The 17,378-nt window shown below is 38.4% G+C and overlaps 1 protein-coding gene across 3 annotated transcripts in view; it reads right to left on the bottom strand.

The window, feature by feature from the left end:
• Nucleotides 1-1,870: 1,870 nt before the first annotated feature.
• The window catches only part of Spata7 (spermatogenesis associated 7), a 31,976-nt gene continuing 16,468 nt past the window's right edge, over nt 1,871-17,378 (bottom strand). The window contains exons 5-11 of one of the 3 annotated variants that reach the window (XM_010616265.3): nt 12,664-13,118; nt 11,506-11,572; nt 9,101-9,216; nt 7,210-7,263; nt 4,911-4,988; nt 2,929-2,986; nt 1,871-2,577 (exon numbers count right to left, since the gene is read on the bottom strand). In XM_010616265.3, coding sequence (XP_010614567.1) covers nt 2,002-2,577; nt 2,929-2,986; nt 4,911-4,988; nt 7,210-7,263; nt 9,101-9,216; nt 11,506-11,572; nt 12,664-13,118 — 1,404 coding nt within the window. In that variant the 3' untranslated portion in view covers nt 1,871-2,001. The remainder of the gene's footprint in view (nt 2,578-2,928; nt 2,987-4,910; nt 4,989-7,209; nt 7,264-9,100; nt 9,217-11,505; nt 11,573-12,663; nt 13,119-17,378) is intronic. The other 2 variants (XM_010616262.3, XM_010616264.3) reach the window with 2 other exon arrangements.

Genomic DNA, 17,378 nt, shown 5'->3' with positions numbered 1-17,378 from the left:
GGAAAAACAGCCCATGAGTTTCCCCTATCCTGTCCTACATGGTGGGACCCAAACTTCCTGAGTTCCCCAGCTTCCATTAATTTTTACCACCCTCTAGCTCCTTCTCTCTTCCCATAATCAAAAAGGATGTGAGCTGTCCTGTGAATGAAAGCCCACTGTGCGAAAGAAAGGACAAGATTGGAGCTTTCTTAGGGGACAGAAAGAAAAAAAAAAAAGTTAAACTAGTTCTTCTTGGCTGTAGATTTTATTTATTTTTTTTCCAGCTTTAATTGAGTTTATTGGTACATTTTAGGGATACAGCACAGTTACATTCATTGTTGGGATCTTGTACCTCTACATGAGGCTGTAGATTTTAGACAGAGAAAACTGCCCAAAGGGTCTTAACTGCTCCTGCCTGGCTTTGCTGAAATATGTCAGCAGATTCTGGAGTGCTGGGAACTCTTTTTAGGGATTCTTTCTAGTCTTTTTTTTGTACCGGGGATTAAACTCAGGACCTTGTGTTTGTAAGGCAGGCACAGTACCATTGAGCTAAATCCCTGGCCTTTCTAGCTCTTACTTGTCTTGAATAAAGAATTAGACAAAATAAGTGCAAAAGGTAGTGAGTTTTTATGTTTATTAAAGGTGAGAAAAGAAACATGCTCTGCAGAGTGAGTATTGGCCAATTAAAAGTAGGAAAAGTATGCCGTGTCTGACAGGTGTGATAGAACATTCGCACTGACAGAAGAGACAGCCAGTTTTGGAGGTAACAGGTTGCTTATTACAAAGATCACTGATTATTACAAATATCTTTGAGGGTTATGATGCTTTTTATTCTTTGCAGTACCAGGGATCAAACTTAGGACCTTGTGTTTGTGAGGCAGGTGTGACGAGGCACCACTGAGCTAAATCCCTGGTCCTAGAGGCTTATGATACTATCGGAAAGTGAGAAAAACAAAATTAGAGATACTGAAGACAAGGTGTAATGTTTCAAGATGCACACCAGATCATACACCATTTCTCTTTTTCTCTGGGCTGGCTGTGGACACACTATATAGCCCAGGATGGCCTTGAACTCATGGCTTTCCTCCTTCCTCAGCCTCCCCAGTTGCTGGGATTTCATGAGTGCACTAGCCATCATTTCTCTTTGCCTATAGAACCACTCATGACTGGATAAAATATGTTATTCTGAGATGCAACTTTAAAATTGTGGCCAACAGGCTGGGTGTGGTGGCGCATGCCTGTCATCCCAGCACTCGGGAAGCTGAGGCAGGAGGATCACTGTGAGTTCGAGAGCAGCCTGGGCTACACAGTGAGTTCCAGAGCAGTCTGAACTACATAGTGAGACCCTGCCTCAAAAAGCAAACAACAAACAATAAAAAAACAATCATGGCCAACAGATCCGTAGGTGACCCCAGTGACCCCATATATTATACAAGGCATTCACAGCCTACTTTCCCTACCTGGGGGAGACCTGTGACTTGCTTCTAATCAGAATATGGCAAAAGTGATGGAAAGTCAATCCTATGACACATCCAGTTATCTAAGACTCCATCTTGTTAGCGGAATCTCTGGGTCTCCTGTTAGCCTTGAAAAAGCAAGCAGACACGTAACCTGCTCGAGGAAGAGCCAAGTGGCAGGAAGCTGCACAGCCTTGGGCCATTGGCTGGCAAGAAAATGAAGCCCTTAGAAATATACCTGCCAGAGAAAGAATTCTGCCAAGAACTGCAGAGTCTGGAAGCGGCTTCTCCTGAGTGAAGCCTCCAGCTGAGACCACAGTCCCACCTGCTGCCTTGACCGTCACCCTTTGAGACCCACAGTAGGGGACCCAAGTATGGTACTTACACTGCTGGTCCTCAAAGACTGGGGTAAATAATAAATGGGTGACACTTTAAACTGCTACACTTACAGGAATTTATTATGCAGCATAGAAAGTTAGTACAGAAATCTTATTATGTAAAAGAAAAAAAATGAAGAGAAGTAGTATCGAGTTACTCGGCTAGGTCGGGTATTTATTAGTGACGATCAAATATCCAAAGGGCAGTTGTCTTCAATGCTCATTTCCATGATTCTAAGACTTGGTAATTCCTTGTCATGATTATTACCACCACACAGCTGAGCAGACTGGGACGGTGAGATGCTACAACAGCTGAACTCACTGGACACCTCAGCCTTTTCAGTGTCACTGTCACCTTCAATGGCGTTCACAGAGGTCTCACGGTCTCTTAAGCTGTCTGGAAGACCTGGATTGTTTTCATCCCAAGTTGAAGGTTGAAGATTTGTTTCATCATTCACCTGTTGAACTATAACCCCTGCCGAATACTTGGATTTATAGATGGGCATGAAAAATTCACCCTGTGAAGCCATCTCACTTTCATGCTTTGGTGCAGACAGTAACATATCCAAAGCATTTTGGTATTGCTGACGTTCCTGTTGAATTGTCAGGTCCTGTGCATTTCTAAGTCCATTTTGTTCTGAATTCATGGCCTTTTCAAATTCAAATGAATCCAACATCTTGACATCCTGTGGCTTTACTGCGTTTTCGTCCGATGTGCAGCCTAAGTCTATTTTCAAACCATGCAGCAGGTGGCGCATTTTTTCCTAGGATTAAGAAAATACTTATATAATTGTGAGAATAATAGTAAAACTAATCCAACTGAGTTAATGTTGTCTGCAGTGCTGCTGATCTCAGCAGGACGAATACTTTCCTCTCCATTTCCCCTGTTCCCTAGCCCCATGAAAAGCGCAAGGGAAGGGCCAGGGATTTAGCTCAGTGGGTCTGCAGCTTGCCTCGAAAGTGCAAGGGCCCGAGTTCGATCCCCGGTATGAGAAAAAGAAAAAAAAAAAAAGTGCAAGGGGAAAAAGTGCTTGCTTTTAATTCATTCTTTGAGGCCATGGAAAAGCTTTACAATTTTTGTATTCGAATTTTTCTAATAAAGTTCTAAGACAAACCTCTTTCAAACGATGTGTATTTTGTTTTATATGTTGCTCGAACAGTCGTTCTAAAAACCTACAAATGATAAATAAAATGGTTAGTGTCTTAAAACCAGGAAATCAACTAAATATAAAAGTAGTTATGTAATGCTCAAAGTATTAAAGACTGGGAAATATTTTTTAGATTAGTGTTTTTTCTTTCTAAAGCTGAAGAATAATCCTTCCCTGTTCTTTTAAACTCTTCATATAAACTAGTTGGGCTTCCACTCGGAGTTTACTTTCACTTGCAGTATGGAGGCTGTTGTTTCTGAAAGATTATATGCTACTCCTGTGAATAAAACAGTTCTCATTAGTATCTGTCTGCCATATGTAATGTTTGCATTCCTTGTGTGGAGTTGGTGTGTGTATGTAACACATCTCAACTTTTTTCATCCCCTTTCCCTTCCCTCTCTCCTTTCCCTCCATCTCTTGATCCTCTTTCCATTTTTCTGAGAAAGATCTATCTCCCTACTCTCTATTATCTCTGTCTTTGCTTCATATTTAAGCTTATATCTGTGTTGGATTTTTTTCACTTAACTCTATGGTTTCAAGTTGCATCCATTTTCCTATCATTGACTCACGTTTATCTTTCTTTATGGCAGAGCAGTACTGCATCGTGTATAAATTTTCCAGCTGCTTCCAAGATTTACCTATGAATCGTGCTGCTATAAACATGGGTATGCAAGTGTCACTGTGACACTGTCTTTTGGTACAAAAAGTCTATGACTCCCAAAGCTCGCCCCCATCTCACGCTCACGCGCACCTACAAGCAAACACCACACAGCCCCTCCCTGTCTTCCTCTGTTTCACTTTCTCACATATACACATACTCAAAACCAAACCTAAAATCTCCTGTGGAGATATTTTACAATGTTTCCTAAATTACACTTGGAAAAATACCACTAATGTTAAGTCTACATAATAACCTAACAGCTGCACTTACTAAGCATCAGTAAGTGCTTGATACATAATGGTAATTTATCTCTACTCCTAAAGGTGCTACAAAAACAAAACAACAAAACAAACACTTTAAAGATGAGAATACCACAACCCTAATAATTTTATCTCCCCTAAGGTCACAAGCTATTAAGAAAATTTAATTTAGAGGTGCCTGGTTCCAGAGAATTTGTTCTTTCCACTTCACCATGCCTGTCTATCATGTTAGATATCTGTAGGTTTCTTGGAAGACAACTGATTTCCCTTGTTACCATCTGTGAAGTTATGAGCCAACCTTATAGTAGGTTTAAATTATTTAACAAATTTTAAAAGCCTCAAAACTTGTAGATATGGTTAACATTTTTATTTTATTTTTTTGGTTAACATTTTTAGACATGTTTCTATGATGGATTTCTTTCCCCAAATTGTTATAATAAAATTTGGTACCGGGGCTTGAACTTGGAACCTTGTGCTTGCGAGGCAGGAGGTGGAACCACTGAGCTAAATCCCTGGTCACCAATTTTTTTTTTTTTTTTTTTTTTGAGACAAGATCTCACTATGTTCTTTAGGCTGGCCACAACATCCCTATGTAGCCCAGACTGGCTCCAAACTTGGGGTGATCCTCCTGCCCCAGTCTCCCAAGTGCTGGGATTATAGGTATGTGCTATCCTGCCTGGCCAGTTATAACAAAAATTCTTGCTTTGGTTCTCATGGGGGTTTTAGCTAGCAAGATGGGATTATGAAGCCTTGCAAATAAGAAGCAAACATTTTACCACGATATATAATATTTAAATGAATCACAATTCTATTCTTTTCTATAATTCCCCCAAACTGTGAACTTATCTCAGGGTATGAATTAAACATAATTTGCGACCACAATTTGCTGTCAATTATAAGAATATGATCTTGAGAAAAGCAACATTAACTTTCATTTCCTAATACATCAAAGTAACTTTCCAATACTCACATCATATGAAAAATACTTAATGTACACACCTCCCATAATAGAATTTTTAAAAACTCACCTGCTGGAAAATAAACCAAATTTCAAAATTTCGTTTGTTACATCTTCAATGAAGCTCAAATACAGCAGTTCTTCTTCACTGCAAAGACAAGGTGATACAGCATAAAAATTTATGGCTTAATTATTCTGAAAATATAGGAAACACAAGTCAGAGATGTCTATTTTTAGTATTATAAACATGCTTCTATTAATTATTAAGGGAAACACTATAAAACAAACATGTCTGCCTTCTCAAACTAGGCAAGGCTAAACATTAAAAAGGAGAAAATATTTCATAGCTGTCTGCAATATCTATAGCAGTAAGATGTAAACATAATTAAAATACAAAGGAGAGCAACCAAAGGCAAGAGATCAACCAGAAAACATCCCTGCAGCTGGTGCCCCCAGTATTTTGCATTTCCTCTGACATGCGACCACGCTCAGCAGCAGAGGCCAGGAGCACACCTGTTCAGCCCTGCTCCCCACCCTTGAAAGCTTTCAGGATGCGAAGGGAAGCCGTTCAGAGAAGCAGGAGCTTTAATTGTGTAGTTCTGTGGGGCACAGAGGTGCAAGCCAGCATTCCGGAGGCTGGGGTAGGAGGATCACAAGACCAGCCTGGGCTACATATTGAGTACAAGCTTGAGTACACTTTGTAGCTTGAACTACAAAGTGAGACCTTGTCTCCAAACAGTAACAAAACAAAACAAAACAATTGTGTAGTCCTCTTCTGCTCAGAGGACAGCATCTTGCATTAAGGTTGGAATATTTACTGAGCAGAATGATTTCTTCTACAAAAAATGTTTGGAAAAGAGAAAAAGACCTTCTAATACGATAATTGTGAACAAAAATATAGTGGTAATTTTTAATTACTTGTATATATGTCATGGTTTTTTTTGGTACTGGGGATCGAATTTGGGTCCTTGCGCTTGCCAGGCAGGGGACATCACCACTGAGCTAAACCCCTAGCCCTGCATTTCTTTATTATACTATCCAATGAGATAGCTATTTGAGTAGCCATTTTAAGAAAAGTAGGACACTGTTGTAAATTTGATTTTTACCTGAAATTAGTGAACAGAAAATGTAAATAGCAAGTAAGTACGCAATTACTGAATAAGAAAATAGAAGGTGAAGAGCAAAAATGTAAATAAGATAATTCATTAAAATGTTTCATAAAAAAGTCATTTAAAAATGATTCACAGGGCCTTGTTTACAGACAGTCAAAAGTGTTGGGGATTTAGCTCAGTGGCTCTGCCGCCTGCTTCACAAGGGCAAGTTCAATCCCTGGTACCGAACCAAACAAACCAAACAAACAAAAACAGTTAAATTTAGGAATAAATAAGACTCTTGAAAAAAATAATGAAAACAACACTGACATGCTGGGCATGGTGGCACACACCTGTAATCCCAGCACTTGGGAGGCTGAGGCAGGAGGATCGCTGTGAGTTTGAGACCAGCCTGGGCTACATAGTGAGTTCCAGGTCAGTCTCAACTACACAGTGAAAACCTGTCTCAAAAAACCAAAAACCAAACAAACAAAAAAACCACACACACACATACACACACAAAACCAAAAAAAAAAAAAAAAAAAAAAAAAAAAAAAAAAAAAAAAAAAAAAAAAAGAAAAAAAGAAAAAAACACTGACACTTAGAATTGTAATAACTTCTTTTTTTTTTCCTGGAACTGGGAATCCAACTCAAGATGTTGTGCTTGCCAGGTAGGTGTGGCACCACTGAGCTAAAGCCTCAGCCCTGTAATGTCTTCAAAGAAGTAAGGAGGTTAAAAATCTCTAGGAAGAGTATCCTGAGCTCTTGAGCTACTAAAAATCTGCATCTCTGAAACTCTTATTTTAGGCCAGGGATTTAGCTCAGTGGTGCTGCTGCCTGCCTTGCAAGAGCAAGGACCTGACTGAGTTCAAACCCCAGTACAAAAAAAAAAGTTATTTAAAAAAATTTTTTTTAATTAATGAAGATTATAGGTACTAATTATTAAAAATAGTAGATATTAACTTAGAGACATATTTCTACTGAAGATAAACAAGACTGACAATTATTCCAGAAAATTCTGGTCATTTTCTGCAATGCAGCATGTATTATACCATTAACACACTAAAGCTGGTTGTAAGAAAGAACCATGTTCAATCCTGACTCATTACTATTATTTTTGGTGCCAGGGATAGAACTCAGGACCTTATGCTTTCAAGGCAGGTGCAGTGCCACTGAGCTAAATCCTCAGCCCAATTGTGACTTATTTTATAATGGTTTCTGTGATTCTTAACTCTTGATTCCCACTAAACCAAAATGAAGAGGTCAAAAAGATCTTACTTGGAGTAGATTTTATTCTTTGAAGGAAGTGGCACAGAGTAGTGACATACTGTTCTATAAGAAGAAATTTAAAATATTTTAGCAAAACAATAAGTATTCAATAATATTTTATAGAAGTAATAATATGTTTGGAATTTGTAAAGCATTTTCAGTTCCATAATCTGATTTAATCTTCTAAACAATCCAATTTGGTATGTAGGTTAGGTATTATTTTTCCCATTTGTTAATGAATTCTTCAAAGATCAGAGAGGGCAAGAAACTTGCCAAGGTTGTTAGTAGGCAGCCATGACAGGTTTTAAAACTGTTTTACTAGTTAAAAAACAAGACTATAAGGGCAGGGGATTTAGCTCAGTGGTGTCACCACCTGCCTCACAAGTGCAAGGTCCTGAGTTCGATCCCTAGTACCAAAAAAAAAAAAAAAAAAAAAAAAAGAAACACAAACCTTCCCAGAAAAAAAAAAAAAAAAAAAAAAAAAAAAAGAGACTATAGCACTTGCCTAGTATAAACAATGACAATTTGACTAAGGTTAACCTATAAATAACACTACGTACATATTTTCCTATGGAAATTTTTGTTAAACTAGTTGTTATTATAAATTTTGTTAGTTATGCTACTATTATTTATTCCAAGGTTTTTTATTCAGGTATGCTCAATTATAATAGTTTATTTCTTTTAGGTAGAAAGTACTAGAAAAGATAAATACTTCTTTCTTTGGGCCATTCATTAATACAGACTGGCTTAACAGCAGCATAGAAATACTAAACTCCGAGCTGAAGCCCCATGAATGAAAGTGACCAATTCCTCTGTGGCCTTAGCACACGGTATCTCCCCAGCAGAGGCTGAGGAAGAGGCTGCACCCTGAGGGAACTGTGTATACTTTGCTTCTAGTTACTATGTACACTTCCTTTGTGCCTTTTTTAATGTCTGCTCCTTTTCTGTCTCCTTCATCTCATATCTAACTTTGAACACTGAAAATTTGACAGCCGAAACTATCAATGATGTCTTTTAGCTTCTCCACCACCAGCTAACCAATCATTTTCTTCTTTTTTCTTTTTTTTTGGTACTGGGGATCGAACTTGGGTCCTTGTGCTTGCGAGGTAGGTGGCAGAACCACTGAGCTAAATGCCTGGCTAACAATCATTTTTGTTTAGGGGTAGTATGCTATAATTGCCAAATGTGATGAATAGTTTTTGTTATTGTTGTTGTTTGTTGTGTGGATTGAGCCAGGGCCTCTCACATGGTAGGCAAGTGTTCGTGTGCTGAGCTATATCTCTAGCCCTTTTTCTTTTTTTATTTTGAGACAGGGTCTTGTTAAGTTACTCAGGCTGGTTTCCAACTTGCAATCCTTCTGCCTTAGTCTCTGAGTAGCTGGGATGACAGGAGCGTGGTGACACCATAGCTGGTGAGATCTTTAGGAGTTCTCCACATAGCAGGGACAGATCAAGCACCAGCACATGGGAAATACTGAAAAAATCACAAACAATCACTCCTCAAATAATAAGGTATTTTAGTCCAACTGTTGCCACGTAAACTGGTTAGCATCACTGCCAGAGGACTTGTCATGGGGAAAATCCTTTATATGAGAAGTAATGACAAACAATGCAAGTCAGTGTCCTTTTTTCCGTTATTAATTAATGAGCAAGTAATTCACTGAAGCCTTTATTGAACACCTAACTTTGTCAAATTTCCTTGGTGAAACTAACACCACCACTGAAGAATTGTATAAGAGTAAAATATAAGTATATAATATATAAAAATATATATTTACAATTATATAAACATAAAATATAATTATATACAGCATATTTGTATTGTAAGTACTATATGTCTGTTTATGCAGGAAAGTAGCGAGATAAAGACAGCAGAAATGACTTCTCCTGTAAACTCTTACCTTTGTGAGAAATGCTGTGGAGTGCCATTTCTAATTTCATCCCATGGGAAGCCAGGTCTTTGTAAAGACAAAGGGGTTATTTTTCCTTTGGTCCCATGTGTCATATAATCAGATGCCTGGGAATGTAACAAAAACAATAAATCTTTACTGCTTCAAAAATGCATTACAGAAAACAAAACAAGCATAGCAAGCAAAATGAATAAAGAAATCCAATAGGTAAAAGTGATTGATATATTATTATAAAAACGCTGTGGAATAATTTTTCTGATTTTCACTTTTCCTTAAATGTATTTAAGTAAAATAAAACAACTTCTTGCATTTTAATGAGCAACATTTTAAATGACATCAGGAAATCATCACAAACATTAAGAAAAAAAATGAAGAAAATTTGTAACTTTTAAGTAAATCTAAGAAAAAAAAATCCATTATTCAATATTCCATCTGTTTCGAATGCCAGTGTGTCACCTATGTAGAAGCAGTGGTAGCACTGGCAGAGTGAGCAGTAATATTAACAAACAAAATCCTCCCTACCGGGATGGGCATTTAGCGTCATGACTAGATTTAATCTTACAAGCTTGATTTATGTAAAGGCCCTCACAGTTTCAGAAGTGAGGGTAAAATGCAGACCTAGTGCAGTCAGTACTCTACTGGGGCCCTCAGGTCCGCTGTTTGTGGAGCACGTGGCCCCACCACTGCAGGCTGTGTGTAAACTTCTCAAGTGCTGTGTTGTAAGGATGGACTTTCCAGCTTTCATTTATTTAGCTCCCTGCAGAGCTAACTCTTTTCATCAAACTCAAGTTAGTAACAGCTACCATTTATTAAGTCCTGACCAGGCTAGGAACTTTACCTGCAATTTTTACTCCTCCCAATGAGTCCGCAGGTTGATGATAGTTCTGCTAGTTAAGGCCACTTAGCTCTCAGAGGATAAGGGTTTTGCCCCAGAGCTTAAGTGGCAGAGCCCTATGTCAAACAGCTGTTAATCGCTGAGACAGAAACCTATCACCTTCTGTCCATTTCAGAAAAGAAGAAAGGACCTGAGTGTGATTATATTTATTCATGGATCTCTGAATCTGTTATTATTTAGACAAGGTATCGCTATGTAGTTCAGACTGGGCTTGAACTCACTATGTAGCTCTGGCTGGCCTCAAACTTGTGGCGATCCTCCCACCTCAGCCTCCTTCCCAAATCCTGGGATTACAGGTGTGTACCATCCTGCCCAGCTGTACCTCTGGATCTGTACTCGACATTGTAATAGACAACCATTTTTATAAACAATAAATTTAAAATATGACACAGTGCGAAATACCCTCACAATAAAAATAAATCATTTTGGGGCTGGGATGTAGCTAAGTGGTGCTGTACCTGAGTTTGATTCCCAGTACCACACACACACACAAAAATCAGTTTGGATCAATATCAGACTTAAAAATATAATGTTTTAAAGAATTGACTGCTAAGCATTCAAAGTATAAACTATGTAACAATTAGCTTTATAGTCTTATGTAATGGCAAACATGAGCGAATGGTATCCATCAATTCTTACAAACTGCAATGATTTCTAATTATATAATCAGTGATAATTCAGTAAAAAATATGGGCATAAAAAAATAACTAGCCAGGTTCAGGGGTGCACGCTTATAATTCCAGCACTCTGGGAGGCTGAAGTATGAGAACTGTGACTCTGAGGCCAGCCTGGGAGAGTTAACAGACCGTCTCAGAATAAAAATATAAAATAAGGGGCTGGTAATGTAGCTCAGTATGAAGGCCCTTTGTTCAATTCCTAGTACTGGAAAAAAAAAAATCAAGTGATTTCTATAAAACTTTTCTCTAAGGGCCAGGGATTTAGCTCAGCGGCTCGGTGGCCTGCCTCGCAAGTGCAAGGTCCCAAGTTCAATCCCCGGTACCAAAAAAAAAAAAAAAATCAAAACAAACTTTTCTATAGTATTTGCACAGAACCTATGCACATCCTACACATACTCTATTTACTTATACGATATTCTGAGATGAGGTCTCACTGTACTGCCCAGGCTGGCCTCTAACTTGTGGTCTCAAGCAGTCTTCCTGCCTCAGTTTTAGAATAGCTGGCACTAAAGGCATACACCACTGTACCTCGCTCAAGTCTGACTTTTGAAAACAATATTTTATGTATTTTATTAACTCATTTATCTGTCCAGCCAGCCAACCACCTATTAACAAATGCTTTTCCAGATTTGGTATGATCCATTCAGCCATTCCAAGAGAGCTGTAACCATCTGGAAGAGGCAAACCTGCTTACTGGTTACACTGTATACAGCAAGGGCCACTAAGGGATTACTCTCCACCGTCCACAAAGCCATACACGTTCCATGTGGGTCAAAGCATCTGGCATGCAAATGGGCCACGCAAAAGGATCTCATATTTATTACCTGCTTTGTGTTCACTTCTGAATCTGTCAACTTCTTAATTTCAGGTGTCCCCAAATCAGAATTAAAACTGTAATATTTAAAGAAATGATTATCACTCCTTCAAAATATCAACACTGTCTTTGTCTAAAAACCCTCAGAAACAAAACAACACAACCCTCTTGTCTAAAAACAACCCTCAAACATAAGAAACTGAGATCCACTTATTTATTTTTATAAAATGCATCATTTATACAATCAGGAAAGAGCAGTTTGGATTACATATGCTTCTTCCATTTTTCAAACAGCAATTAATTTCAGTGATGTATATACTGGGAGAGGTGAAACGGGGACTATTATACTTAAACATTCATGAATGTAATCATAGAAGGACATGGTATACTGTACTTGCTTTCCTTATTTCTCTCCCATTTGACAAGGTCTATCATAGACTCAATTCCTTAACTTTTGATTAGATATATAAATTCACCTGAAATTACAGTACCTCTTATCTATACCCACATAAAAGGATATTAGGCTTATAGTTTTTTGCTTTCTAAAATAATTAAAATCTAGTACCAGATAAATTGTTTATGTAACACTATAAGATTTGTTTCATCTGGCAAACTTTTAGTGAGTATTTATCATGTTCCAGGCATGAGTACATGCGGAAACATTACTGAGGACATGGTACTAATTTCCAGACATTACCTCTGCTGCTTAAATTATTCCCGGGCAGCTGTTGTCACATGACTTATCACGTGCAGGTTAGGGAGCACAGGGAGAGGGTGATAAAAGGTTGGGTTTTCTCCTTCTATTATTTTTCCAATTTTAAAACAAATCAATGTGCCTATTTACAAAATGCTAACTGATGACATTTTAAGGAGTCTATGAAAGTATAATATTTGAAGGCATACACAAGTTCAAGAGCTGTTTAAAATGATAAAATATGCAACATTCATCTTTATAAAAAATTTGACAAATAGTTATTTATTTTTTCAACAATTTCTCTGATAGTTCTGATGATACATTTAAAAGAAGTCATATTAATCTCACTCCAGTCAAAAGGCATTACCAGACCTCAAGATGGACATTGAGATATACAACAGAAAGCAAGGAACATGGCTTAGTTAAGTTTCATTTAACTTCCCGGAGTTAATACTGGTTGTTCACAGGCCATACCTGCTTAATTCAGTCTGGGTTTCAGGTTCTACCTGTGGATCTATAAAATCCTTTCTTCTTTTGGCGGGTGTGTAATATCGATACTGTGACAGGAAAGATTTTGCTTCTGTTTTTAAAGTGCGTGGAGTGAATGGCAATTGTTTGTTAGAAAAGAAGTCAGCATGTTTTTCCAAAAGGTCCCCACTGGGTGCTTTCGAGATGACTAACTGAAACCGGTGGGAATTTGGGAACGTGCTCCTGGGCCTCCTGCCATATGGGTTTCTGGGATCAGAGGTTACAAAGTTCACGCTGGAAGGAGAGGAACTGCAGTTCTTTGCGGTACCATTTGTGAGGACTTTCTCAGATTTACGCAGACTCAGCTGTGTCTCTGAAGAAGGCAGCAGAGCCCCCGTGAAGGACGGAAATCCATTCACTTCTTCTATCAGCGTGTCCTGGTTCTGCGGTTCCCCTGAAGGCTGAGAACATGTGATTTGCAAGTCATCAACTACATTAGAAATTCACACATTTTGGGGTGTCCAGGTTAATTTTCATGTACAACTCATTTCACCTTCATACCTACCCTCAGTTGTCCTCCAGTCATTACTTTTTTTTTTTTTTAGCAGTGGTGGGGATTGAACCAGGGCTTTACATGTATGAGGAAAATGATGTTGTTCCACTGAACTCTATCATCCAGCCCCTACCCTCATTTTACAGATGAAGAAACTGAACTGCAGGGTGTCACGGATTTAAACAAAGGCCAAACCTATGTCCTTTGCCATTACAATATTTTAAAAACTTATTAAAAATTATCATCACCTATTCAGTTTTACAATTCCGCAGAACAACTGACTACTAAGTTAATCTTTTTCAGGAAAAATATCAGAAGAAATGGTATACAAAAATATTCCAACTGGCAGAGTTTAAAACAGTCGAAGAATCAACTCAATAGGACAGGTACAGATTATCTGAAAATCTGTTTTGCAAAAAGAGTTTCAAATTATATTTGATAAAAGAAATGGTCAGCTCTTTTTCTTTTTAATTTTTTTGAGACAGGGTCTCACGATGTAGTGGAGACTGACCTGTAACTCACTATGTAGCCCAGGCCAGTCTCAAACTCACAACAATCCTCCTGCCTCAGCCTCCCAAGTGCTGGGATTACAGGCATGCTCCACCATGCCTGGCGAAATGGTCAGCTCTTAATGTTGGCTGTTTTATACTTTTAAAAAAATGTCTCTCTGGGCCGGGGATTTAGCTCAGTGGTTCTGCCACCTGCTTCGCAAGTGCAACATCCCAAATTCAATCCTCAGGACAAAAAAAAAAAAAGTCACATGTATTTAGAAATATAAACACGCCTACATATTCAAATAATCCTGTAGCACACAGTTTACACCAGTGTGAGCAGAATGGGAGCACTGGCCACGGGGTGAATACCTGGGGTGGGACATGGCTGGAGGGGCTAGGAGGGTCCTGCAGGTGACAGCGTGTGAGTCTGCATAAGGGAAGGAACTCAACACGAGGGCATGGTGAGCAATAGGAAGGGCTTTTGGTATATGAGCTCAGGTAAATAAACAGCTAGGATGCTCAGAGGCCGAAGCTAGCATTTTCATTTTAACTGTAGAAACCTTTTCAGTGAGTATAGACAATAGGCACAGTGTCTGTTATCAAAAAGTCCATCTAATTATCAAAATATCCTTCCAAAATAGTAGTTTTAAGACAGTTTGGATGTTTCTAAAACACTTATCAAGGCCTGTCAAAAGTGTACACAAGTTGCAAGTTATTCTGAATTCTGAATGGAGTCAATAGAAGTATATAAAAGTGTAAAGGAACTACTTTACAGAGGCAAACAAAGTGACAGGCACTGAAGGAAAAATGAATAGAAAATACTTTATATTTACATATATAGAAAATATGTATGTTTACATTATATTTACATAAAATAAAGATACACTAAAATACACAATTAAAAAATTTCAACAAACCTCACACCTCAAGAATGTGGAAAAACAGAAGCATTTTAAACTTTCATTTAAAAAAATCCTTAAAAATGAAAATATACTTGCGAGTCAAACATTGATAAGCAGATCCCCAGATGGCAAATTATAGTACAGAACAGAGAACAGATTTATTCTAAAAGAAGCAGCTCTATTCTTGGTCCTTTTTATCTATTTAACAGCCTAGGGGTTTCTTAATCATATTCACCTCGTTCCCTGAAGACACCCAAATCCGTTTTCAGACAAGGTCTCCTTCCTGACCCAGCTGCCTCTATCCACTACTTTCTGAATATATCAGATGTTTCAAAAAGTACCTTGAATCGAGCATGTCCACACAAATAATCCCATCCCAGACCTTACGTATTACCTCTGCCCCAGAAGAAAACCTGCACTGTCCTGTCAGCATTGTTTCAATGAAGGACATACTGCCATCCTCCCAGACACCCAGGACAACAAACATGGGACTCTGCCTCCTGCTTCTTGCCCTCCCATCACCAAATCAGTCAAGTCCCAGGGATCCTACTTTCTCTATAAATATCTTTAAAAACTATTCCTTGTGTCCTTTGTACTACCTTAGATCAGGTCTTAGTCTTTCTTTCCCAGATTGTTGTAATCTTTCCATAATTAGTTTGTGCTTTGCTATGGCCAGTGTAGTCTCTGTAAATGGTACGATATAAACCACCAACTAAAGACTGGTCCACAGCTTTCCCACATTTCTCAAAGAGCAAAAATCTGGATTCATCCTTCATTAGCTTCCCTCTGCCTAGTAATATATCACTTTTTCATTTGCAATGGAAAGAGCTGGAGTAAAACTACAGCACATGGTAGGCTTGATAGGCAGCACAGTGAAACTGGCTTTTGTCAGGCAGGCAATAGTTTTTATGACATCATAGGTGTTAAGGACAGAAAAAGAAGCTCAGGGACAGATCCCATAATGGAGAATCTGGGATACTCTCAATGGCTATTGCCCATCTAGGTGACTTGCAAGGAAACTTGCTGCTCTTGAATACTGGCACTGAGTATAACAGGACTACTCTCCTTTGAGAATCTGAAGTCACACACTGTCCCCACACAAGTCCATAGCCCACATATGCACTACCCAACTGGTCCAAAAATATCTTAAGCCAGGACAATAACTCAGCCCACCCCTCTATAATAAATTACAAGGGGGATAGGGGAAGCTGCAGATCAATTAACTGACTGTGATACTGGGATTGAACACAAGGCCTTTTAGCTGAGCTACATCTCCAGCCCTTATTGACTTTTAAAACTTTGTGTTTTGAGACAAGGTCTCACACTAAGGTGCTAAGTTGCTCAGACTGGGCTTGAATTTGCTATCCTACTGCCTAAGCCTCCCTGAGTGCTGGGATTACATACAGGCATGTGTCACTATACCGCCTCGACTGAAAAAAATTACCAATTAATTGATATCAGATTCCAATTCTCATAAACAAAAAATGAGACAATGGGGGAACTCTGGACCTTGGATATTTGATATTAAAGAATTATTATTAATTTTTAAGGCATAGTAATAATGGCATTTTGGTTGTGGTTGAAAAAAAGCTTATCTTTTATTTTTTAACTTAAAAACATTTTTTTTGGTACTGGTGATCCAACTCAGGACCTTGTGCTTTCAAGGCAGGCATGGTACCACTGAGCTAAATCCCCAGTTCAAAGCTTACCTTTTAGATATGCGGTGTGATCAAAACCACAGTGAATGTTTAGACTTTAAAAATCTATTAAGAGGCACATTGCCATCAATCCCCTTCAAATCAATCACACTTGGTTTAAGCACAAATTATCCCATTATTCTTGCCACTTTCTGACGCAGTTCTGGAGTCCTCTTTTATAAGTGGCTGACTTGATGTCCTGAATACAAGTTTAAAACATTTTGACTTTGGGGAAGAGCCAGAAGTCACACTGTGCCAGATCCACTGAATAAGGTGGATAAGGATATGCTGGAATGTCTTTACAAGCCTGCCTTTCCACTGGGTGCTGTCCGGCAGCAGCATTATTTTTGATCATCCTCTACAGACACTCACAGAAAGGACTTCCAGAGCTACTTCAGAAAGTGGCAAGGAGATAAATGTTTGAAGTGAGGACCAGGATTAATGGCAACATGTCTTCTAATGGACTTTAAAGATTTAATCATTCATTGTATATTTTGATCACACCTTGAAATGTTTCTGGGTAAAATTCTACAATGCCTACCTGAGAAGGAGTGAGTGAGTGAGAATACAGACAAAATAAAACGGGTCATGAGCTGGCTGACCTAGGTGATGGAAACATGTGAGTTCATTACAGGCCTCACACTAAGTTCTGTTTACTAGGAACGCAGAGTAGGTTTAACATTAGGAAGTGCTGTAATTTATTACATCAACAGACTGAAAGAGAAAAGTTATAATTCCATTCTAAGAGATGCAAAAAAAGGCACTGGTAAAATCATTTAATCATGAAAAAGGAGAAAAGAAACTACCTTTTAGCAAACTAGAAGCAGAAGAAAGTTTCTTTAATCAATGTTAAAAGGCTATCACAAAAAATCAAAAGCCAAGGTCAGAAGACTATGACACCCAGTCCACACCTAGCCCCTTATCTTTTTTAATCAATACAGTTTTAGTGGAACACAGCTAAGCTAATTTATTTATGCACTGTCAATGGTTGCTTTCCGGAACACAGTAGTTGTGACGGGGACTGTGTGGCCTGAAAAGCCTAATATTTTAACCATCTGGCTTTTTTTTTTTTTTT

The sequence above is a fragment of the Fukomys damarensis genome, unplaced genomic scaffold, assembly GCF_012274545.1.
Source record: "Fukomys damarensis isolate Sample0158 unplaced genomic scaffold, DMR_v1.0_HiC HiC_scaffold_21, whole genome shotgun sequence".
NCBI classification, from domain to species: Eukaryota; Metazoa; Chordata; class Mammalia; order Rodentia; family Bathyergidae; genus Fukomys; species Fukomys damarensis.
The sequence above is the reverse complement of the archived record's forward strand: the minus strand, read 5'-3'. Positions and strand labels throughout refer to the sequence as shown.